Consider the following 24,387-nt stretch of genomic DNA (forward strand, 5'->3'; position numbering starts at 1 on the left):
AATATAGTTGAACATCATTACTAATAACATGGAAGGTAATACTTTTAATTCAATTGAAAAGCAACTTGATTCATACACTAAAGGGGTTTTGACCAGTTTTGACCAGCAATAGATCGTCAAAACTGCCCGGTTTAAACCAGGTTTTAACCGGGCGGTTTAAACCGATCAACCCTGTTAACTACTAGGGTTTGTATGCTGCTGTGAACTTTTATTGTATGCTTACGAGCTTAGTGCTGTATTCTACACTGTTTAGCTGGACTTGCAGAATTGTTTTGATCTTCATCTTTTGCTATTTTATGTAACATACAAGTGCATTTTTCTGCTTGTGTCTTCAACACGTGCATTTTCTTTTTTTGAAAAGTAAGAAAAGACATAATTCACATCAGGTCAATTTTCTCAGTTGGTGTAGCACAGCAATGTTGTCCTAGTTGATTCAAAGCTTTGGTTTTTCTACTCATTTTATCAGCACTGTGTTACTTACTGTGTATTCACAACCAATAATTATGAAAAAGGATAGATATGTCACTTTCCTTATATGACATATGCCTACCTTGCCCTGCTGCCATATAAAATAAGACTAAGCATCATAAAATACAAGTTTATAACAGAGAATGGCATTGGCCTATCCTAAATTAAATTCTATTCCTAAGTATGCATCTGAATAATGACATAATGTCAGGTTTAAGTTAACTTGAAATTGTTCTTACACTACAGAAATGCCCAACATGAAAAAGAAAGAAAATATATTCAGTATTATTGTGCAAAGCCTATAAAAACTAAATAATAGTTTTATTGCAGCCTAATACTATTATTGTGCACAGATGTCCAATTCTGCAGTAAAATGTTGTATGGTGTGCAATACGCCTAAGCAAACATCACGCGTTTTGCCCAAGACAAAGGGGGCCCGGAGTGAGAGGGAGTCCTGGAATGACTCTTCGTACTTGTAGTGAAAATTTCTTTAGGAGGCCCTGGCCATAGGGAACAGTGGCAGAAAAACTGCTGCAATTTTACGTTCTGATTGACCAGTTCCGTTCATTCATTACACAATACACATACATCAGGTTTAACAAAACTAAGAGCAGTAGCCCTGAGAAAAGGTTAACAAACATCTTTTCCTGCAAAAAGTCGATCACTAGCCTTGATAGTTGCCATTTTCCAATCACCATCACTCATCTCTTGAAAATGAAATTGTCATCAAATATGAGACCATGTGAGGCGTTGAACATGGTCAGTCTTCTTTTTAGTTGGTTTAATAAATCCAAGAAATTGAAGTTCTGAAACTGCTCTGATGAATCGAGCCCTACATATTTGAACGTGATTTAGTAGGTATAGCAGTTGATTTGGAATAAGTGTTCTTTATGTAAATTCATCATTGCCTTGAAGTTATTTCCAACAATAAGCAAGTTGATGAGACAAATAACATGTGGCATACTGTAATGTGATTTCGAAAAGGATAAATTCCACTTCATATAAAGTGATATTTACTCTGCAACATTCCTTAGCCTACCTTTTTATCATAAAAGTAATGTGGCAAACAAGTGTTGTCGATTTTATAACAATAAGCATAATAAAAGTTCTACACACAGTAAATTTTCAAGCACAAGTCGACATTGGTGAACAAAAACATACATTATTTCATAAAAACATACATTTTTTTCTCGACTCGTATTATAAACAACCCAATTTGCAGAACCATCATTTATTAAAAAATTAATTTCGTTATATAATAATATATTCAGCTTATTTTAATAAGAGTAGTCTAAGGAACTCAACTAACGACATGAAGGATCTTACCACAAATATAAACAAAAATGCAACACACCAGACCAAACTAACCTACTCTAAGACTAACCTACTCTAATCACTTACTGGGTAACGTCGTCAATTTCAACTTCATCTTCCATCTTTTCGCCACCATTTTCGTTGTCGTCATTACGTGCTGACGTAGACACAATAGTGTGAAACGCTGTCATCCAATCATACAGATTAATCAGGTTGCCGGATTCGTTGTGGAGCTTGTAGGCAACGCAAAGATCTGGGGCATTATTTGGTATGACACCGGAAACAACAGTTTTGAAAGACGGTATCTGTGGTAAAAGCGGCAAAATTGCGTTGTATACATGTAGTTGATCTGTTTGGATTTCAGCTGACGCTTAGACCCTTAGTTATGATTGTGATTTTTTTTTTATGACTTAAATTTTTCAATTAATGTTTTGAAGAAAAGTATTGCTTTAAATGCTGTAAAAAAAATCAATAAAAATCGTAATCGTAGCAAGCCTGCATGAATAAAATATTACATTGGAGGTAACAACTAACAAGATTTTGCTTTTTCAGAAGGCCTAGGATTTTAATACACTACCACACATGACAATGGCAAACAGATAATTCCTTCAACAAATTAGGCTAGTCAAGACGTTTTGTGAAATAATTTATTTTTAAGTTTCGTTGTTCATTTCAATTTCAGCAGCAGCAACAACAATCGTGTCCTTCTCTGTCTACCACCAATGTAAAAACCGTAGAAAGTAGTTAAGTCCAGGTTTCGTGTAAACAACAAAAGTTTCGAAAAATATCTGTCCATAAAATGCCTAAGTATTAAGTAACATCAAATCAAGAAGCAGAAATTTACACAAACTCAAGCAAATTAGTTGTAATTTATATTGATTCAACGTCCGCAGACGTTGTGAGTGTAAAATCACTGTGAAAAACGACTGATTTTTTTACCTGGAGAGTGGAAACATACCTTACCTTCAAGTAATGATATGGATCTGACAAAGCAGTTTGAATGGATAATCGTGGCGACGGCACCAAGTGCTGTTTCACTTGACTGGGTGAGTCAAAATAGAAAGCTTCACACAAAGGCAAGCTTTGCACTTGACGCAAGTGATATCTGAAAAGTTAACATCAATGCACAACCTGCTATCACATGCTTGAGCTCCAGAGATAAAAATAAAATTCGTTCAACTCAGATGTTAGAAGCATTAAGAAATCAACCAGAAAATCTAAGCACGATTAAGGACCAACGGGACCTGCCAGTTTACGTTACGAGAAACGTACTTACTCATAAAATGACTTCAGAAAAGTTAACGACTTTTCGCGGAGTTTTTCATATTTTGTCATTTTGCGAATCCGTTTCTGAGTAGCCCTGTTTCGAAGACGCTGGGAAGTAACATGAAAAACATTTAGACATGAAAGTAATGAATAACAGAATGCCTGAACAGATACTTTCACAACGTTTTGTGATAAAGCTTCAAAGAAAACCTCACCCAAAATCATCTCATTCTCAATGAAGATTGTTAACGTAAATGGAGTCAACAAAATTCCCTGAAAGATCAGTGCCGTGAAGCGCAAGTTTATGCGGGTCACACGATTCCATTCTTGCCAAAATCATTAACATGCTTGCCAAAATCATTACAGTTCAGGATGGCTTTAAGATGCAAGCGACTGAGAGACCGGCCAATAATCAGCTTTCAACCCTTTTACACAAATCCGAAAGCAGTGGGATTGCGCTCAAACAACGCTGCCAATCCGCCTCTTGAACGAAACAAACATCCAAAAATAAAAACGGGTAGCGAAATTCTGTATATGCTATTAGGGCGTGTTGATTTGGGAAATTTTTTTTTTTTTTGCAAATTTCTCCAATGACGGGGTCTAAAAATATGTGTTTGGATCTGAAAAACACGAATCTGCTAATATTTTCGCATTTGCAAAACGTTTAGCTTGGTAAATCGGCGTTTCAAAAAATAGCAACAATTGCTATGGGAAAAAGCATTGGTTTTTCACGATAATAGGCATTAAAACAACACTTTCATTTCTTAACATGAAACAATCTTATTCAGGCAATTTCCAGAGTTTTATCAACATTGTTCTTGCTTAGGACCTACAAGATTTTGTCCATTGTTGTTCTTATTGTATAATGTGAGGCCACCATAGGTTGTAGGCATTCTGAATTTTATATGTAATTCGTGCAGCATTACAGAGATTATACGGTAGTTATTCTGTTAAGCTGGTCAAGGATTAACATTTGTCTAACTTCAATTTAATTTGTTGTAGAATTTGCAATAACAGATAAATATGTTGGCACTTCGGAAACATTATTTATTGTATAGTGTATATACCTGTGGATAACACATCGGAAATTAGTTGCTTTGACTCGTTCTTTGACATCAGCCGCCGACTTGCCTCTTGCCCTCTGATATAGCCTTCACGTTTCTCGTGAGTATACACTTTGGCTGCTGCCTCTGTGACTTGCTTCACACACCTTTCTATTGACTGGGTATGGCAGGGCCAATTTGGAACTTGCATGGGCTCATCAATAAACTGCCTTACTTCAGCTGTTGTTAATTTGCAGGTCAAAGGTGGTTCATACACCCCCACAGACCAGTCTATTAACTCCAACAGAGAAGAAGCATCGGGGTTGATTGAAGGTGTCTTTCTGGGACGAACGGAAAGATCACCCAATGTACAGCCATCTCTACCCCTAATGTCAGCAATCTTTTGTACTCCAACTTTCCTCTCTTCAATATCTTTTGAGCACAAGAGTGTTTGAATTACCATTTCACTAAACGCGTACCATGCTGAACGCTTGATTGATGGCATGACAGCGTCCACCACAACTTCCTTCTGCAGCCTTAGCAGTTGCAGCTGAAACATGATATGACGAGGACCTTCTGTGCAAGTGTGCTTTATCTTGATATTGAACCCCCACGGAAAGTAAACTCCAACAACGTATTCCACTATTGGTCTTAAGTTGTTGAGGGTTTCACCTTTTAAACCATGTTTTGAAACCCATATGCGACACAGTCTGTTTGCTGTTGTCAGCCACCTGGAATGGTTCACGGGACCTATTTCAAGAAGTGCAAGATTTGTGGGAAGTTGCCCTGTCCTTATGGCCTTTGCGATCCTATATCCATACATTTGATCAGTAGAGAGATCCCTTATGACATCGTCATGCAGTGAAATAAGAGGCTCACCAATGGAGATTTTGGTGAATGAAGGATCCACTTCAAGTTCAGTAGCAGTGTCTAGCATTTTTCCAATCTTGCCTGTCCACTTATTATGAGACAATGTCTTCCCATCCAGTTTTGTGATCAAGTGACGTAAGGGTAGCTCATTAGTGTGTAGAAAACAAACCAACCAGACCAGCTTACGACCAAGTTTCACCTCTACCCAGTGCATGCAACCACCCCCCCAACCAGTATTAGCGTTCGTTGAATCACCTCCAATGGCTTGCAGATTGTTATCAATACCCTTCTTCTTAATGAAATCAACGAGATTGTCTGCAATAACTTCTGCTGTTTTTTTCTGTAAGCTTTTCTCAGGAGTGAAATGGTACAAATATCTTCCACCTGGCTCACTACATACACAATAATGCTCTTCTTTAATGACGCTGGGGAACTGACGATCGGAATTATCTGCTTTCAGCATAACTTTAGTCATATCTTGACGACCATCAAAGAAAATACAGTCAATTTCACCCCTGCTACAACGATCATCAAACTCTTGATCTAGAAACTTCATAAATTTTTCTTGGGCCCTCTTGACTTTACTATGATCAATTACAAGACTCTTGTCTTCTTCACTGATCAAACCAACATCTATTAAGGCAGCGGTGGAGATGGCAGCTGCGGCACGTAGGCCAACACCATATCTGATACTTTGCATGGCAACATTACGTATCTCTAACGTGTTGTAGAACTGCTTGTTGCTATAAGCGGAAGATGCCGATGTACTTGGCATTTGAACTGTGACTTCCTCATCTTGAGTTTGAGCACTGTCACTTTCATCATCTGAGAAAGTAAACGAAACATCTGACTGACAGTTTTGCCTGTATTTATCTATCCTTCTTTTTTCATCTTCTTCCCTTTTCTGCCTTTTAACTTGCCTCTTATGCTCTGGCAGATCTGGTAATGCAATCTGATGTGGTCCAATTGAACCAGTCTTTTCCCTCTGACCTTTGATGAATGTTAGTTCTATCAGAGGAATCTTCATTTGGTTAGGGCAAATACAAATAACATGAGTTTCTTGTTTACATCCACCATCTTTTGGGCAACCAAATTCAAAACAGCTAACAATTTTACATTTGCAGTTAAGAATGTCGAAGAGTTTGTCAAGTTTTGCAGTAAACTCTTCTTTGATCATCAGTTTTCCTCTCCCAAGAGAAATGTTTTTTGCCTGCTCCCAGCTCTCTCGAATCTTTCTGAGGACAGTAGCTTGCGAATTTAGCACAGGACTTTCAAATAACCTGTTTGCTCGTTGCCATTTTTCTATAACTTGTGGGTAAATATCTTTAGCAAGAGCAGCTGTCGGATAATTTCTGACATCTTCGCAACTTTGTTCTCTTACCAGTAAACCAAATCGCAAAACATCTCGAAGAGTTGGAAGCTCTGACGGCAACAACTCCCTGCTTGTACCAATGAAGTTACTCATATGTGTGAATGCACTAAGCCTCGTCCTCTTGGAAGCCATTCAAACAGTAACAGCAATCTTTGAACTCGAAAACTTTAAGAAGCACAGCAGCAAAATGTCTTCGTTCTCTTCGGTAAACTCAGCTGTATATAACACTCAATCCAACATAAATCTACTCCTGAAAGTAGTTTTAACTTAACTCGAAGTAATTCAAGTCCTACAAAAAATTCATAAAAGGACACTTTTTGGATTATGCATTGTTTAATTAAAGCTAAGAAAATGGTGTTTCATCCTCACCACTTCAAAGTTTATTGTAACAGTAACACTACCGCAAACCTGTAAGTCTTAATTGCAAAGATAAACTTACCTTGCCAACAATAGTAAAACTTTTCACACGCTTATAATAGTAAAACTCTCACAAAACGTCATAACGCTTGCTAACTACTTTTATTTTTGCTACAACCAGCCCCCAACAGATGCAAATAATGCATCATTATTACGCAGTAAGGTTAGCATTGATGTAGATACAGTTGTTGCAGCAAAATTCTGTGTTACGTCACAATTGGAAAAGAAAACTTACTAATTCCTATCAGCAGGAGGAAAACTTGAAGAAGCAAGATTTCGATAAGCTATTTACCGAGCTAAACTGCTTTATTTTTCGTTTAAAAGGGTATTTTTAGAAGTTTTACACCAAGCCACAACTTTTTAGCACCAGTCATTGTTGGGATTTGGCAATTGAAAAAATCAACACGCCCTAATATGCTATGGAACCTTACTTCTTGCAGTTGATAGGCGTATTTGACTGTTTGAAGAGAATCAGAAATATCCTCATCACTACTCTCTTCTGTATCCTCTTCAGGAGTGCCTTTTTAAAGATAAAATGCATAAGTCAAATAATGCAATTATACATACCACCAGCTTGGACTTGTGGCGAACCTCAAACAGCACATCATTGTGGTATTTTCCGACATACTGGTACAGGACATGTGGACCTAATAGACCCCAACACTGAAACAGTGCACTGGTTGAAGCAGTTGAGAGGTGTTGCCTGATTTGTTGCCTCATAAGCAAGAAGAAGCTATATATTATCAAAACATCAACAAACTTATCTGAAAGTTCTGAGAATGGCAAACACAATTGCGCTGTAAAGCTAGCCAACAAAACCAAGATTATAATTTAATCACTACATTTTTTTAAATGATTACAAAACACTTTTCACATGCACAAAGTTTCTCAAACAAACACAAAATTAACAAGTTGTTTCAAACCGGAATCTGATTGTATACATATCTTTACACGTGGCACCTGGTGGCACAAACTTAGCCCCAGCAACACTCAAACGGAATGACGTCTTTCGGTAAAAACAGAAATCGATTAACTTAAATTTAAAAAAGCATGTGGAACGATTCTTTACCGGTAGCTTCGCCAATATCTTTAAAGTTTTTGATGTAGAAATTAATTGCATCACAAGCTTTTTTGACATTGAAATCGTTTTCACTTTCATCGTCCACATTTTGCAAATGATCAACACAAGCTTGTAACCTGTCAATCATCTGGTCACGGGATGATACCTGCAACATACCCATTAACCATGCAAAAGGTTCAACTTCAATGACAATAAACACATAACATCAGACGAGAGAGAACGTTTATTTGCATTTCATTGTTTATTTTGAGAGTCTAATCAAGGAACTGATGAAAAGAATTTCAGGTCATGTAACGCCGAAACTCAGGTTTATTCTAAACTGTCATTAGATTTCAACTTGGTTGATTATGAACATGACCAAACCTTACTTACTGTTTGACCACTGCTTTTTTTGGCAGACAGTTCATTTAATTAACCTCTACTGTATTGTTAATCATCAAACGCCGTTTGATAACCTTCTTTTATTCTTGATAAGACTTTAGTTGAGATTTTTTCACTGACACTTTGCTTGGTTAACTTCAATCACAAGCAAATTCCTTTGAATAAACAAATGCTGCTGTGGGATTTTAGAACCCCGAAAAAGGCTTTCTCCGAATAGTAGCAGACGATGAGTCCAATCCAGGCTTTACAAGCGCGTCCCAGTGACGTCCGGAGTTGTACTGGCGGGAGCTAACTGCTCCCAGAAGGGTCACTCATGCCAGATTGCTCGAACCGTAAAAAAAAGTTATGAAAGATGTTTAATTCAATTTTGTATTTCGTAGATTTTGATCACATTTCCAATATTTTAATTAAATTGAATAGAACGATACATTGTATTTGAAATATTGGAAATTTGACTTCGACGACAATACAGTACTCTGACATCAGGCAGCATGCACACAATGAGGTTTAGTTCATTTGGACGACATACCTTGAGATAAGTGAAAGCCTCTTTGTAACCTTCGTATTTGCCAAGCTCGTACCTCGAGCAAGCAATGTACAGCTCACGAATCTACAGTAACAAAAACAACAACAATATTGATTTGTTTCGCAACTTGTTGTATCACGATGGTCTGCCAAATCACTCTTCAAAACGAAAATATCTAAAGTATAGCTGGACGTTTAGTCGTCTATACCAATTTTCTTGTGGATGAAAAAACATGCATGCGGTTTTGTGCGAGGTAGAGACTCCAAGCGCTTAAAGGGTGTGTTTATCCAGAACAAACTAGTAAAAACTATCTGTTGTGCAAGGGTCTATAATAGTGATGCAAGCCGTGCCGCGTACGCGGCCGCTTTTGACTTTTTCGCCGCGTGGAAGGTTGAAGTGACAAAGCCGCGCCGCTTGCCGCGTAAACTTTCAAGAAATTAAACTTTCGTAAACGTAAACTTTCAACTTTTCAAGAAAATCAGTTATGAAACTTCAAATTTAAATTGGAAACACGATCAGTTTTTTTTTTTTTTCTTCGGAAACCCTAAGGTGGAAAGCTATGCAAATTGCAAATGGTTTGCAGTTGACAGCCATGACAGGGTTTTTGGGGCTGTCTTGTGAGGGAAGCTGTACGAATGTTTTTGGTTAATAGCCTAGCTGATAAGCTCAGCTCCCAGTTACCAGGCTATAGGCCTAGCGCAACTACCGCATTAGTTACTATAACAGTTAGCCCAGTGAGTTCAGGCTATAAGTTTTACTCTTGTGTCTGTATTCATATAGCCACTAACATTAAAATTGCATTATTGCTTACAAAAAGTGTTCAAAAGTCCTGATACTGGATCCAGGAACATTCTATTTGTCTTAGTTTGTATTATGTCTTAGAACTTAGATGCATTGCTGATAAGAGAACATGATCTGGTTAGCCTAGTCAACTAGTGCACAACTGTACTGGTAGGTTACTAGTTATATGACATGGGTGCTTTTTGCCACAATTGACTTTCTAAAAAATAACGCGTTAAAATATTTTTTGAAAATTTTGTAATTTGCGGTGTGCGGTGCGGTGCAGTGTCAACGTTCCAGATAAATTGCGGTGCGCGGATAGATGAGTCAGTTGCGGTGCGGTGTGCGGATAAAAATTTTGGGTTCGCTGCATCTCTAGTCTATAATGTGTACATTCCACTCTTAAAGTAAATAATTGCGTATGCAACTATGCATATGCACAGTTGGATGTTGTAGATTTTGTAATACAGTATTTTTTTTACTTTTTTCGGTTAGAAATGAAGTCTTTTGTTTCAAAACATTTCTACGTCACACAAAATTTACGAGGTGTTTGAAAATAATTTGAAACAAAGTTTGACTTCATTTAGAAGTAGGCTAATGCAAAATAGGTAGGCCTAATATTTGAAAGTGTAAATATTTTGAAAATCTGATACGTGCTAGAGAAAAAGCTAAAAAGCATATTTGGAATTAACGAAAATAAAATCATCTAAAAAAAGTTAACTTGTTTTTCTGATAAAAAAAAAGTAGTTAACTAAATTGTTGACCTGTGAATGTGCGTTTATTGTGTATGTATCGCAGATTTGTGTTGCCATCAAATTTTCATCAAAATGTCTCATTTCCAAGACACAATTGATAGGTTTAATGGGTGTTGAACCAACGCGGTTGAACTGATGCCCACAGGCGTGCAGGGCAGACGATTTCATCTTCAAACACAAGAGATTTCTAACTGCTTAGCCTGAACGCTGAAGAGTTAAGACAAATGGCTGTATGCCGCTAAATCCACCACTAACACATAGAAATTTATTCAATCAATCGTTCAATTCCATTTTTCTGCAACCTCTTTCTTCGGTTCATTTGATATTGAATCCACGTGTGTTCATCACAATTTATTCAGAGGTTTCGTCTCTCCAGTTGTTTATCTCTCCGGTTTGCTGAAACAGCATTTGTTTTTTCTACTAGTGATAACAAGTGCCACCAGCAACAATGTGAGTTTATTTAACGTTGAATCAACGTGTGTTTATTGAAATTTATTTAAAGACTTCGTAACTCCATTCTTCTGTTACACTGCCTTGGTGCCACAGAGTCTCTTTGAAATTTTTGATGTCAAACAATCATTCGTTTTTCTACACTCGTTACAACAATTCCGCCAACATCGACAATGCTCCATCTAACGTTGAAACAACGTGGTTCATCGAAACTTATTCACATCTAAACCGCTTCTTGCCTTAACATGCGTCATCTTAAACTGAAATGTATGGGTATCTCTCGGCACTGCCGAGAAACACATGTTTTTGGGAAAAGTCTTGATGGCTAGTGTGGAGGCTACACCCTACACCTGTATGGTTAGCGAAACACAATGCTCGCTGTTCTATAGTGAGTAGTCAGGTAGTGCTGACGCCAGGAAGATCGCTCCTTCTCAACAATGTATTGGTAGTTTATTGATGACATGATCATTTTTTCACTTTTTTGTATGACTCGCAGTTGGACACCACAAAATATCCGCTGAACGTTGGGTGATACGTAAGGGAACGTTCAAATATTACGTAACGCCTTCGAGGGGGAGGGGGGGTTTATGCAAAGCGTTACGTTAGCATCACATCGGGGGGGAGGGGGTTCAAGCAAAACGTTACGTAACGCTTTCGAGTACGGAATGGTAGTTTTTTGTGCTGAATTCGTAGTGAAAAAGCGTTACATGGGGGAGGGGGGGATTGAAAAAAGCGTTACGTTGGCGTTACATGGGGGAGGGGGGTAAAAAATTCGGAAAAAAGGCGTTACGTAATATTTGGACGTTCCCTAACAGGATTTGATTGAAAAACTATGCAAGTATGCAACCTTTGATTCTATTTTGTAAATAGACTATTTTTCCTGCACAAAATTTTACGTCCAGACGGTTTTAAAAGCAACTAGAGCAGCTTTACAATGTTTAATGGTAATATCATTTTCACCTGCTTTCCCAATGGAGAACGGGGTAGCGAACACGTGAAAGCGTGCAAACTTCGCAACACAGGAAAGTAAAGGAGATGGTAGGAGTGAAGATCTCGAAAAAAGTTGATAAGAGCTTCCTAAAAAAAAGAAGGCATAAATTTTATTTCAAAGCAATGAAACTTTGATTGGATGCAATATCGATCAAAACCCCTTGAAGTAAATCAAAGATGCAAACACTAAATAGGACAACCACCATTCAGAGGTAAAGATCTTTCAAATCTTTTCATTTATTTATTTGCGGATTTAAACTTTTGAAAATATGGATCCATGTATTCTTTCGACATCAAACCTCTGATCAAACAAACAATTCAAAACATAGCGGTGTCAAAAACAACGCATTGACATTGATTTTTAAACACTCAGTGGAGAAGCCTCGTGCTGGGTTTATGTAATTGTAGAACAAGCATACATGCCTTAAAATTAGAATGATGGTACAACTTCGTCTGCCCTTCTTCGTTCAATGTAGCGGCGTATCTAAAAAAATAATAAAATGGTCCATGAAATGTTTTAGTCTTAAAAAACAGAGAAATTAAATTAAACACACTTTCAAGTTTTTTTTTCAAGATTAGTCAACTAAATCATCTGAAACTGAAGACTAAAAAGGAAGTCGTACGGACAGTCGAACAATGTCTATGAGTATTAAACAATGCTTAATATTTGTAACTAATGTAGATCACGTAACGTGCGAAAATACCAACATCGCTCTACAAAAAGTTAAACAAAATCAACGTAAATAGTTTTAAAAACAATTTTCTATCTTTTTGTTTCGAAGGAAGCCCCACAGTATCAGTGGTCAAACCAATGTGAAATCTTTCATAAGTTTAATCACCTTTTCAAAGAAGGCAACTGACGAAAGACGAGTAACTCGTTTTTGTCGAGTTTTGACAAAAGATGAATTGCATCTTCAACACGCGCAGTGCAAAGTATACTTGAAGCCTACAAACACAAAAAAGAAATCCTGGTTATTTTATAGACTGTCAACTGTACGAGATGAGAAGCTTTGCAAAGGAAAAGGAAAGTATCATCAATTTGTCACTGATGAAGTTGAACCCTAAGAAGCTTCGTATATGTAGTTCAAGCAGCTCCTGTAGACACTAGACATTGAAATTTTATAATTTGTGGATTGGGGAGACAGTGACAAGTTATCATGCTGAATTTCACAAAGGATTGGAATCAACGTTTTCATTGTTTTCTGTAGTATGATTGCTGTTTGATGTAAATTTGCAATGCGACATCACCTTGAAATTATTTTCTAACACACCATCTGGTCTCGAATATTATAAACACTAGAAGTAGGTCAGACCGTACAGTCACTAGTCAGCCATACCAAGTTATACCTCCTACGGTCAGCTGGAAATGAGAACTTAGAGCTAACATTGTATGTTGTACTACATTAAATTGTACTTAAATGCTCATTGATTAGATGCATTAGACATTTGCATTTTTGTAGTTCGAAGTGAAGTGAGTGTTTCGTTTGTTGTTCGAATATCTTATTGTTCAAAACACATGTAACAACTTGCATGCAAGTTGTTCATTCGGAAGATTAACATAAATTTGACACTTAAAAAATTAAGACAGAAAAGACATACATTATATATATTTCCAAAACAAAGTCATATTTTTGAGTCATAAAAATCTTGCCCTACCGACAGGCGACAACCCAATAGTAGAGCTGGACAGCTGGTAAAAAGAAACTTACACTCACTTGTGCAAATTAAAACACAAAACCTTAAGTTTACTTTCTATGCATACCTTTTCATAGAAATGTTCCATTACACAAAACTTCAAAATGTGCAAGAAGTTTTTAATTGAAAAGTCGTGGCATAAAAATACATCAAGAAGAAGTTGTAAACAGCGTCCACTTAACTTGAATGGGTGCTCTGCGGTAAGAAGGATCTGAAAAAAACGGAGTCCCAATTAAAGTTAGACTTTCAACATTTTTGCTTAAAAAGGTGTTAAAACATGCTTTGACGCTTATAGTTTCTTCAGCAACTAGGTAATCCCCATAAAGGCTATGCAGTTGTTAAATTTCTGGTTTTACTAACAACTTAGATAACTTTATCCAATTTCATAGATTGTAACGTTGCATACCTCGTCGATTATGAGAGCCAAATGAGCGGAAGCAGTAGGGGCATTAAATTGCTGAACACCCAGATGAACGATGGCCGAGTGAGGAAGAAGCCGTTGAGAAATGTCGCCCCACGATGTGGCCACTCCAAGCACAAACACCAAGGGAAGAGTTTCGACATGAAAACTGGGATTTTAAACAGAATTTTGTTAAGGTGTTGCAATATATTGCGTTTAACAGTAAATATTAAGCCATTATTCAATCATTGAATATTTAATCTTCAAGTAATTAATGTATGTTGCATGACAAAAAAAAACAAGTTGAAGAGAAGGAAAAGCGATGGCGTTTTCAAAAATTTACATTAATTTCAGTCCAGCCTTTGAATTTGGCATTTTGAGTGGCGTAGCGGTCAGTGGAGTGGTGCCTCACTCTACCGGCCCGCGTTCAATACTCGGTGCGTCACGGGAAGCGAAGCCTCACTTAACTCTTAAAAAAATTCCTTTGTCATCATTCACTTATATGGATTTATCTATTACCGCTATTATTACCTAGCCAATCTTACATCATTGTTTGATATGGCCGCTTAGATTTGAAATCAACCGCAACGATCATGAAATGCTACAAAATGAGAACGATTCTACGGTCTGCTACAAAATGAGAACGATTCTACGGTCTGCTACAAAATGAGAACGATTCTACGGTCTGCTACAAAATGAGAACGATTCTACGGTCTGCTACAAAATGAGAACGATTCTACGGTCTGCTACAAAATGAGAACGATTCTACGGTCTGCTACAAAATGAGAACGATTCTACGGTCTGCTACAAAATGAGAACGATTCTACGGTCTGCTACAAAATGAGAACGATTCTACGGTCTGCTACAAAATGAGAACGATTCTACGGTCTGCTACAAAATGAGAACGATTCTACGGTCTGCTACAAAATGAGAACGATTCTACGGTCTGCTACAAAATGAGAACGATTCTACGGTCTGCTACAAAATGAGAACGATTCTACGGTCTGCTACAAAATGAGAACGATTCTACGGTCTGCTACAAAATGAGAACGATTCTACGGTCTGCTACAAAATGAGAACGATTCTACGGTCTGCTACAAAATGAGAACGATTCTACGGTCTGCTACAAAATGAGAACGATTCTACGGTCTGCTACAAAATGAGAACGATTCTACGGTCTGCTACAAAATGAGAACGATTCTACGGTCTGCTACAAAATGAGAACGATTCTACGGTCTGCTACAAAATGAGAACGATTCTACGGTCTGCTACAAAATGAGAACGATTCTACGGTCTGCTACAAAATGAGAACGATTCTACGGTCTGCTACAAAATGAGAACGATTCTACGGTCTGCTACAAAATGAGAACGATTCATCTACAGATGAAATTCGCAAATCCTCCTTCACAACCTTTAAAAGAATGTACAAAAAGAAAATTATTGACTCATATTATTATTAGGCAAAAGCTAAATTACTAATCTGACTTGCAATTGTAACACAGGCTACTACGTTGGCCTACCTGAATCTTTTTTTAATTTCTTATCATCTTGGACAGCTTCACTGTTATTTATTTATTATTATGTCTTTTTCTCAATTAACCGATTATAATCAAGTTATCATTAATGAGTTAAGGGGTGGCTGCTTGACTTGAAGACCTTGAATGGTCACTTCGCAGCCTCCCGCTGTTGTGATGCTTTCATCATTTTCTTATTTTTAATTGTTATCATTTCAACAGTTTTGCTACCGTATGTACCGTACATTGTGTTTTGACTTGTTGTGCATCTTTTTCGCAGCAGCTAATAAACATCTATCTATCTATCTGCGCATCTATTTGGCAGGCACCTAACTGTCTCACAGTCTGCACCTAAAAGACGTGGACCATTTTACAGCAACGCTTTTAAAACAATTATGTTTAGAATTAGCCGCCAGGATATTTGATAAAATTTCAGCAAAATCACCATTCATACCTTGCCATCAGGATAAAATCACGCAGAATTTTTTGAGGAAATCCTTCCAGGTCTTGACACATAATGACAATTGAAGGCTTTATGTTAGAACTTCGCTCGTTTAATTTTTGCTTCTTTGGAGGTGATCTTTGCATTTGCGTAGAAGCAACCGTCTGCATGCAAAACCGCTATTAAGTATTAACTTCATTAGTACTTGGATAACGTCATTCGAACTCGCGGCATTCGAATCGCGCCATAACGTTGTTTATTGCATTCGAACATCTGTGTCTCATGTGTGCAATGATGACTGGGGCACCGTGGACCGAAATTCCTTTTTCTAGTATAAAAACTTCCACGCAATATTTGTTTTTTCGATATTGAATTTCATCTTGCATGTTCAGATGATGATATGTTTTTACAGCAACATCATTCTGCCATAGCAGACAATTAGTCATTATTAGGGCGATTTTTTGTTACCAAAGTTACTGTTTTGTTGTACCAATTAACAAAACAAATGTAGAACCAAAATTTCATGATTGTGGGGTCAATAATTAAGCAGTTATAAAGTTACCAAAAGTCACTTTTTGTGTTTTTAGAATACCTGTACTTTTCATTTGTTAGGTCACTTTATTTTGCATACTTTTTTGCCTAATTCCCTTGTTTATTTATCTTTCATCGCTACTGTAGAGATGGTACTGCTAATTTGCATTCATCAAATGCTGGCATTTGCACAACAATCTAACCTCTTAGTGTAATTTATTAAGTTAAGAATCGATTTCGCTATAGTAATAGCATCTTCAGCTAGCACATGTAAAAAAAGAAGAAAACTTGAAAAATACGTAAAACGAACAAATAAAGCAAACTCCGATGTTATCAACACGCATAAAAATTATATTTTAAATAGATGGTTACATAATATTAAAATCAAAACCTGCAAGCCTAAATCTTAACTGGTGTTCTCCCACGATTTCCAACAATATTCTGGTACAAAATTCAAGAAATACATTAACCTGATCATCCGTCTAGTAAATTACAACAGTTTAAGAAGGCGAATACAAAGAAAAAACGCAATTTAGTTTCAGTCCATTGCCGTAAGTTTATATCGATAAAGCGTCAATAAAGAATAAGTGTAAATGGGCATCCATCTAGTAAATTATAACAGTTCAACAAGACGAATACAAACAAAAACGCAATTTAATTTCAGTCCATTGCCATAAGCTTACATAGACAAAGCGTCAAAAAAGAATACGTTTAAATGGGCATAGTTGAAGAATCTACACCACAGGGGTCGGAGGTTGCTGATGACATGGGATTTAAGTGGTTGGTCGAATCAATTTCTTTATGTTTATGGTGGCTTTGATTGTATGTAACCATTTATCTTCAGCGATGTCTAAATAATGTTTGCTGGGTTGTTCGGCGAAAGTAACGGCAAAGCAGTCTGCCAGAGCTGGTTTCTTTTTGAGTTCAATATTGTGGAGTTTCGCATAATGATTCAATAATCCTGCATTGTCACCGGATTTATCAAAGTAATTAAAACTGTTCCAAATAGATCTATGTGTGGCCCAACGTGTGGAAAATTTTGTCATGGTTTGTCCTACATAGTGTTCGTGACATATGGTGCACGTTGCAATTATCCCGTAATTTTGGCAAGTTAATTTTTGTTTGAGACTGTATGTTTTGTTGAGTTTACATTTAATAGAGGTGCATTCTTTTACCATAGGCTAATGCGCTCCATGGTTACCACACAGTGCACATTTGCCGCATGGTTTGGAGTAGCCATTGGTTGGTGTTACTGTATTCAGGGCAATTTTTTTGTATTTTGTGAGTAAATTTCCCAGCGTGCTTGGCTTTTTATATGTCATCATTTGATTGGGCTGTAGTTTTTTCTCTGCGTTGGTGGTCTTGAGTAAATTAGGAAAAGATGTAGGCCAGATTACTCTGTGGGCTTTGGTTGCATTTTTTTCTGTGGGTTTAGGTATCCGTTCTGTCCATTTTTCAGCAAGTTGAATTTTTTCTTTGATAAGTTTTTGGGGAAAATTTGATTTCAAAGCCTTGTTTTTAAAATGTTTAAGTGCTGCAGTGTAGTCGTGTTGTGTTTCATTCAATCTCCTGAGTCGTAATGCTTCTCCATGTATGATTGCCTTGAATGTAGATGTGGGGTGATGTGATTTACCATTGAGGTACAAGCGATCAATAGCTGTTTCTTTGGTGTAGTTGGTGGTCACAAATTTAAAGTTTGAAGTTTTGCAAGTGCGGTGGTTAACATCTAGGAACTCAACATTTTTATCAGTTTGGGAGGTGTTGATTTCTCTGAAAGTAAGTTCCAAGTCGTGATTTTGAAATGCTGTAATTAAGCTGCGTTTTATCAATTCTGTGGTCTTTTGGCCAAATGATATCCACATTATGTCATCTATAAAGCGTTTGAATATTTCTGCTTGTTTCAATGTGTTGGAAGCTGTTTTGATGACGTAGTGCATGGCAATGTTGGCGATTGATACAGAATGGTTGTCACCTGTTATTATACCCTCTGGTTGCTTATAGAAACTCTCACCGTTTTGCGTGATAACATTGTCAAGACAATACAACGTCAAATCTGTGAGTGTTTCTATTGCAATCCGAGGATATGTGGTGTGTTGATCTAAAGCATATTTCAGTGCCTCTTTAATTAATGATCTTTTGACGTTAGGATAAAGAGCTTTGACGTCAGCGGCAACTAAATGTAATTGATTGCTTTCAAGCTTTTCTGTGATTTGGGTCTCTTTGTCAGATTGCCATTGCATGAGTGTTTCTACGTAGTGTTTACTATCTCTACAGAATTCATTTATTTCACTTTGACAAAAAGTTATGCTGACGGGTTTAAGCAAATGTTCAATTAAAGCGGTGATTCTGGATGTTGTGATGTGGCCAGATGCCTGCAGCAATCGTACAGGAATTTCAGTGACATTGATGGTTTTTAAATTGTCCTGTGTGAGTTTGTGTGTTTTGAACAGGGGGTAGGCAAATGCTGGGTCTTTGGTCGAAAAATATTTTGCTTTACTACCTGTAATTTTGGTGTATATCCCTTGTGCAGATTTTTTTCTTCCAATGGTATGGAAGAGTAAATCGTCGTCAATAACATTTAGTTCGTGAAGTGATATTATTTCCTTTTCACATGTTTGCAGGATCAAGTTCAGTTGTGCATCAATTCCTTTCTGTGTAATATCCATTTTTTTAAAAGAGTTTAACTCTCGTTCCAAGATTTGTTGGTAGTCTTTGTAATTTATTATCAAAATTTTCCCGTCTTTGTCCGCTCTGCAAATGACTATGGTATTGTTTTGTGTCAGATTGGTTAGTTTTTTTAAGCTTTTTCTTAATCCTGTGTCCAAATTGTTCTTGTGTTTAAAGTTATGTTACTTTTTGGTTACTTTTTCGCAAAAATAAAGTCACTTTTTTGAATTTTTTAGGTTACAAAAAAATCGCCCTCGTCATTACATGATCTAGCTCAGACTTTGGACTCATTGAGAAAACCATTGTGAATCTGCAAGCGTTTTCCGGACCGCACTACAGCAAATTCAATTACCTTATTGTACCATTCTTCAATCATTGTGATTGTCAGCGAGGTAGACCTCTTTCTCATAAAAGAAAACTCTCCACAAACGTCATCATTTTCTTCTTCATTCAAATCGCCCGCCACAGCCATAAGCTGATCTCCTAATGTTCTCATCAAGGATTTCATGTCTGCAAGTTAAGGATATCAATATCGTTTATTTGTTGTACAACATACACACTACAGTATACACTTATACAAGCATAGGCATTTAAAGTTATTCCTCACAGGTTCTGGTTGAAAGTCTATCCAATTTTATTGCAGGCAATAGAAACCATAGTACCGTACACTAATTTGTAAATGCACTCAAAACTGATGTGAAATAATCTATCGCATGTCACTAATATTAGGGGGGGGATTAATCGGCTTTTTTACAAATCCAACTTTAGCCCTGGTTTGAGAACATAGCAAGACATTCAAACACATTTGAATTCTTTTTTTTTTATTTGCTATGGACAGGGTTGCCATCGGCATAGACCCAAAAATAAGGACAACCGAAAAATTAGATTCGTACGCCTTTTAATAGCAAAAAGCCTGTGAAAGTTTTGAAATGGATTTTAAAATATGGTTAGGCCAATATTTATTTTATTTGGTAATGTAGCCAGCTCAATACAAAATTTGAAATTAAAATTCGTAAATCAACTTTTCATTCTTTTGAATTTACCAATGATTAAAATGTTTGCGTAGTGCGATCTATACTAGTCAAATACTAATCAAAGCGACCACACTAAATTGATAAATTCAAGTGTATTGTAAAGCTTTCGCCACACAAGTGTGGCTTCGTTAGTAACTAGCCTACAAATCTAGCCTATCTTATCAAAGAAGGTTTAAAGTTTTGCTTTTGTAAGAATGATAGGTAATGCTTTGTTTTGTAAAGTAATTTATAAGAAAATGTTTTGTAAAGTTTTGCAATGTTTTGTAAGAAAGCCATGCTTGATTGCTTGTGTGGAAAAGCTATACAACACCCTTGGATCAACTTAATGTGGTGGCCTATTCTCTATTTATTTAATATATATAGAATATATAACTCTACTTTCGATACATTTTTGCACAAGGTCTCGAAAAGACTATTTTCCTGTGTTTTACGATGAAACCAAAACAAGAAAAACTGTTTGCGACTGTCTTAACGTGTTTTAGTACAGTAGCAAAAAATAGTTGAAGTTTAAATGCCATAAACAAAATTGATGTCAATGCAATATGAGGCAATTTGAAGTAATTTTCACTTTTTCAGGGTAGGGGGGGTTTTGGATGGAAATTTCAATTTTTTTCCAGAGTTCATAGACTGTCCTGTTGTATCCTAAAACAAGGGCTAAAGTTGAAATTAAAATTAACCCCCTCTCCTTACTAACATACACATCATTGTTATTATCCTCTTGCATTATTAGCAAGGCTCTGGCACTTTTTTACTAGAAGAAATTAAGACGCCCAGTCGCCCACAGTGAATCTTCACTTTTTGTTAGTCTTAAGCATGAATCGAAAACATATGCAAACACTTTTATGATCTCGACTTACTTAGACAGTGTTTGGCTTGTAAAACAGCAACATATGGTGATGCTGACTGTTCAACTTTATGTTTCAACTCCTGAAACAGTTCAGCATGATCTGGCATGTTTACACCTAAAATATAAGATAGTATAGTATATCAGAAAACATTGAATTCCGCAGCCAAAAATACAAGTAAAATACTTCAACGCCTATCAAGGTTTGTTCATGGCTTGGAATAAAAGTGAAGTAAGCAGATGATTCAGCCCCTGTGCTTCATTAATACCTTGTACAATTAGCATACATTTTTCATTTGTACATGTAGCTTGTGTGATTGTTGTCAAAATCAACAAACTATTTATAATCACTCTTGCAATAACTTGACTTCAGAATCACCATTTACAATTTACAAGTCAGCCATGCTAATGATGAAACTACTTTCAAAAGGATAGCATGGTCATTGGTCATGGTGATATAGTAAACAGATTGACTATTTTTTTTTAATTTCATAACATTTACTGTTGTTTTGAGTTTGGATTGATTGATGAATGTAACCAGACTGGAATGTAACAATTTCAAATGTGTACCAGTTATGAGGGCTGCAGTGGGGATTTCAGTTCTTTTTCTAGTCTGATCAGAGGCATTGATTGAGGATTCATTGATAAAATTTACTAAATCACAGAAGATGTTTTCCTTCAACTTTAAGTTCAGTGCCTGCAAATACAAGTGACTAAAATTAGAACACAGAAAAATTATCTGACACCCGCTGGAGTTGGATAGAGAAAATGGGACTTTCGGCAGATTCTGCATAAATAAACAGCACTCTTTCAACAAGATTACAATAAAAAACTAATAAAAAAACACTCTTTGCCTAGCAATTAAGATGCAATGTGCAGTTGGTTGCATCATGACAAGGTGGGCAGAATAGAACCCATCATAATATGCAATGAAGTTATTAACATGAGAGTTTATCCATCAAACTCATGTTGCGGCTTAGCCGCAAAAACTCGTGTTTTTTTCCGGCAGCCATCGTGGTCTACCGATAGCTCCTTCTCGGCGGCCAAATCTGGGTGTTTGGAGGCCAAAACACAAATAACGATAGCACAAGTAAATAGAATTAACCTTGCAACAATGCCAAAATGTTGTTGAAGACTGGGCGACGTCCTGCAATAGAATCGTTGTACCACGCAATAACTGCTATATCGGGATTGTAATCCGGTATTGCGGGACCATCTAACGACGCTAAATTGTTTCAACTGCATACCGTATGCCTTTCCTCAAACCTGACCATTTATACCGTTATGATGTCACCACTGAGGGTGTGAAGTCACTAACCCACAGCGGAAACATTTCTTAACTCTGACGACACGTGTTTTCCCGTCGGATGTCAACTAACCTACCCAGACAACAAAATTCATCATTTTTACATTGATTGTACGTTTGCAGTCGTTAAATCAAGGTAAAAATGACAAATTTGTTGTCTGGGTAGTTCTCCTTTTTAACAACGATTCAATGTCCGACAACATTGGATCGACATAAAAACGACAATATTGCCAGCCGATGTAAATTAGCACTTCGGATTAACACTTTGTTAAAATAAATGTCGGGAATTACAAACAAGACTTACAGCTGGTGATCGCAGCGGGATATTTTCCATGTAATAGCTAATGTTCCCGCACAATACAACAGGGGTGATTATGACGCGCTGACCTAATTTTGCGTCACTCTTTGATACTACATATTTTTGACAGTTAATCTACGATCATTCTATTGCGAAATTAAATAATTAGCTAGAAGAAACCGGCGGTCAAATTGGCAGACTGAGGAGGTAGCACCGGCGGTCATTCAAGGACTACTCAGCGGCCATGGCCGCGATGGCCGCCGGCTGCTTTAAGGCTTGGGCTAGCAAGAGCTCAGGCCAAAAGAGACTTTAAATGATAGCTTAAAGGGGCTCAAAATGCCGCTTATTGGGCAACAAAAAATAAAGATTGTCCATTTGTCCAACCGGTACTTTTATTTTTCATGTAATTAATAACAAACATGTATACATTTTCAGCAAACAAACGTTTCGAAAACTATACTGTCTTCATCTTCAGTGTTATAAATGTATTGAGTGTATGTATATTGACATTTATAACACTGAAGATGAAGACAGTATAGTTTTCGAAACGTTTGTTTGCTGAACATGAGTTTGGTATCTACATTTTGGGCTCTTTATTTTTTGATTAGATTAACCAGGCGTTCCAACCATTTTGCTCCTATGTATACATTGTTTTCCAACTGACCCAAGGCTTGTTGCTAGAACTTGAAAAATAATAATTTGACTTTTAACTTCTATAATTTATTAATATAAAACATTTACAAGCAGTAACATGAGAAATATTTTCTACACATTGTGGATACGACAGTTCACAGGAAAAAACATCATTGTCCTTCCTTTCCTGTGAAAAATCAGTATATTTCATCAAAATTACAACCTTGACGGATAACAAAATATCATTCCACACTTTCTGAGATGTTTCCCATCTTAAAGTGTCCTTTATTTCTTCAGTATTCAAATAGTTACTAGCTTTGATGGAAGCTTTTGTCTTTCCTTGGCCAGCGACAACAAAACAGCCCTGAAATGTACAGACATGTCATGAATAGAACATAGGGTTCATTTTTGACAAGTGGAGATACTGGATGACGTAAGTTTAGCTGTTCAATACACAACTTTAGGAGCTGCTGTACAAGTTTCTGTCCAGATCAAAAATGCAATGACATCATAAATTGGAATTGACCAAAAAGATAAAGTGAAGCTGTTTTGTGTTTTGACTACTTTATCTTTGCTTTAGTAAATGTTCTAATCCCAGCCAAAACCCTCACCTAACCCTGAAGGTTAGGGTTAGAAAATAGTGAAGTAAAGAGTAAGTTTACTTTAGCTCAGTTGAATGCTGTTCACACAGTTTACACTGTAGGCTATGTCTTGGTTGATTCCAATTTTTGACGTATATTCACGTTATAGCATTTAAATTTATGACCAGGGCAAAGACTTGTACACAACCTCTAAACTTTTTATATCTATAGCACTCTTATTGTGCATGGTCAATGGTCCTATGCATTATCTGGTTGACGACTTTACAGGGAGGACAACCTTACTTTAAAGTCTAGCTAAAAGTGTCTGCAATTGTCATGAAATATCGCCCCGATGGTGAATGCTTTCGTGGGACAAATTCCAAAAGGATTTTTTCTTTGGAAAGTGGTTTGCATACAGCACCTTTAGTATAGCCACTGGGCCATTCCATGTCAATTTACACAGTCAAGAAAATCAACCTCTTCGATTTTTTTAAAATTTTACACACCCTTTCACTATCCTATATGATAAACAACTGCAAAATTTGAGTGAAATTTATTAAGAAACACGAGAGTTATGAAGCATTTAGTTTGGGGGGGTCTGCCGAGGGGACACATTTTTTTTATTTTTGACCATGTTTGAGGCCCTATTACTGCTAAAATAAACTAGGTAAGGACTCAAATTTTTTACATGTGATAATACTTCTGCCAAATATTGAAAAAACAACATCG

General features: G+C 36.8%; 1 protein-coding gene across 1 annotated transcript in view; it reads right to left on the bottom strand.

Moving 5' to 3' along the window:
• Positions 1-1,090: 1,090 nt before the first annotated feature.
• The window catches only part of LOC145774108 (origin recognition complex subunit 3-like), a 30,014-nt gene continuing 6,717 nt past the window's right edge, over positions 1,091-24,387 (bottom strand). Inside the window, exons 2-18 of the mRNA XM_082585258.1 lie at positions 23,301-23,441; positions 21,411-21,537; positions 20,854-20,958; positions 19,315-19,472; positions 15,777-15,928; positions 13,815-13,977; positions 13,476-13,619; positions 12,553-12,659; positions 12,137-12,197; positions 11,684-11,800; positions 8,742-8,822; positions 7,820-7,976; positions 7,182-7,270; positions 3,059-3,156; positions 2,746-2,887; positions 1,870-2,087; positions 1,091-1,300 (exon numbers count right to left, since the gene is read on the bottom strand). Of these exons, the coding sequence (XP_082441384.1) occupies positions 1,195-1,300; positions 1,870-2,087; positions 2,746-2,887; positions 3,059-3,156; positions 7,182-7,270; positions 7,820-7,976; positions 8,742-8,822; positions 11,684-11,800; positions 12,137-12,197; positions 12,553-12,659; positions 13,476-13,619; positions 13,815-13,977; positions 15,777-15,928; positions 19,315-19,472; positions 20,854-20,958; positions 21,411-21,537; positions 23,301-23,441 (2,166 nt within the window). The 3' untranslated portion in view covers positions 1,091-1,194. The remainder of the gene's footprint in view (positions 1,301-1,869; positions 2,088-2,745; positions 2,888-3,058; positions 3,157-7,181; positions 7,271-7,819; positions 7,977-8,741; positions 8,823-11,683; positions 11,801-12,136; positions 12,198-12,552; positions 12,660-13,475; positions 13,620-13,814; positions 13,978-15,776; positions 15,929-19,314; positions 19,473-20,853; positions 20,959-21,410; positions 21,538-23,300; positions 23,442-24,387) is intronic.

Source organism: Aplidium turbinatum, chromosome 7, assembly GCF_918807975.1.
Source record: "Aplidium turbinatum chromosome 7, kaAplTurb1.1, whole genome shotgun sequence".
In the NCBI taxonomy this organism is placed as follows: Eukaryota; Metazoa; Chordata; class Ascidiacea; order Aplousobranchia; family Polyclinidae; genus Aplidium; species Aplidium turbinatum.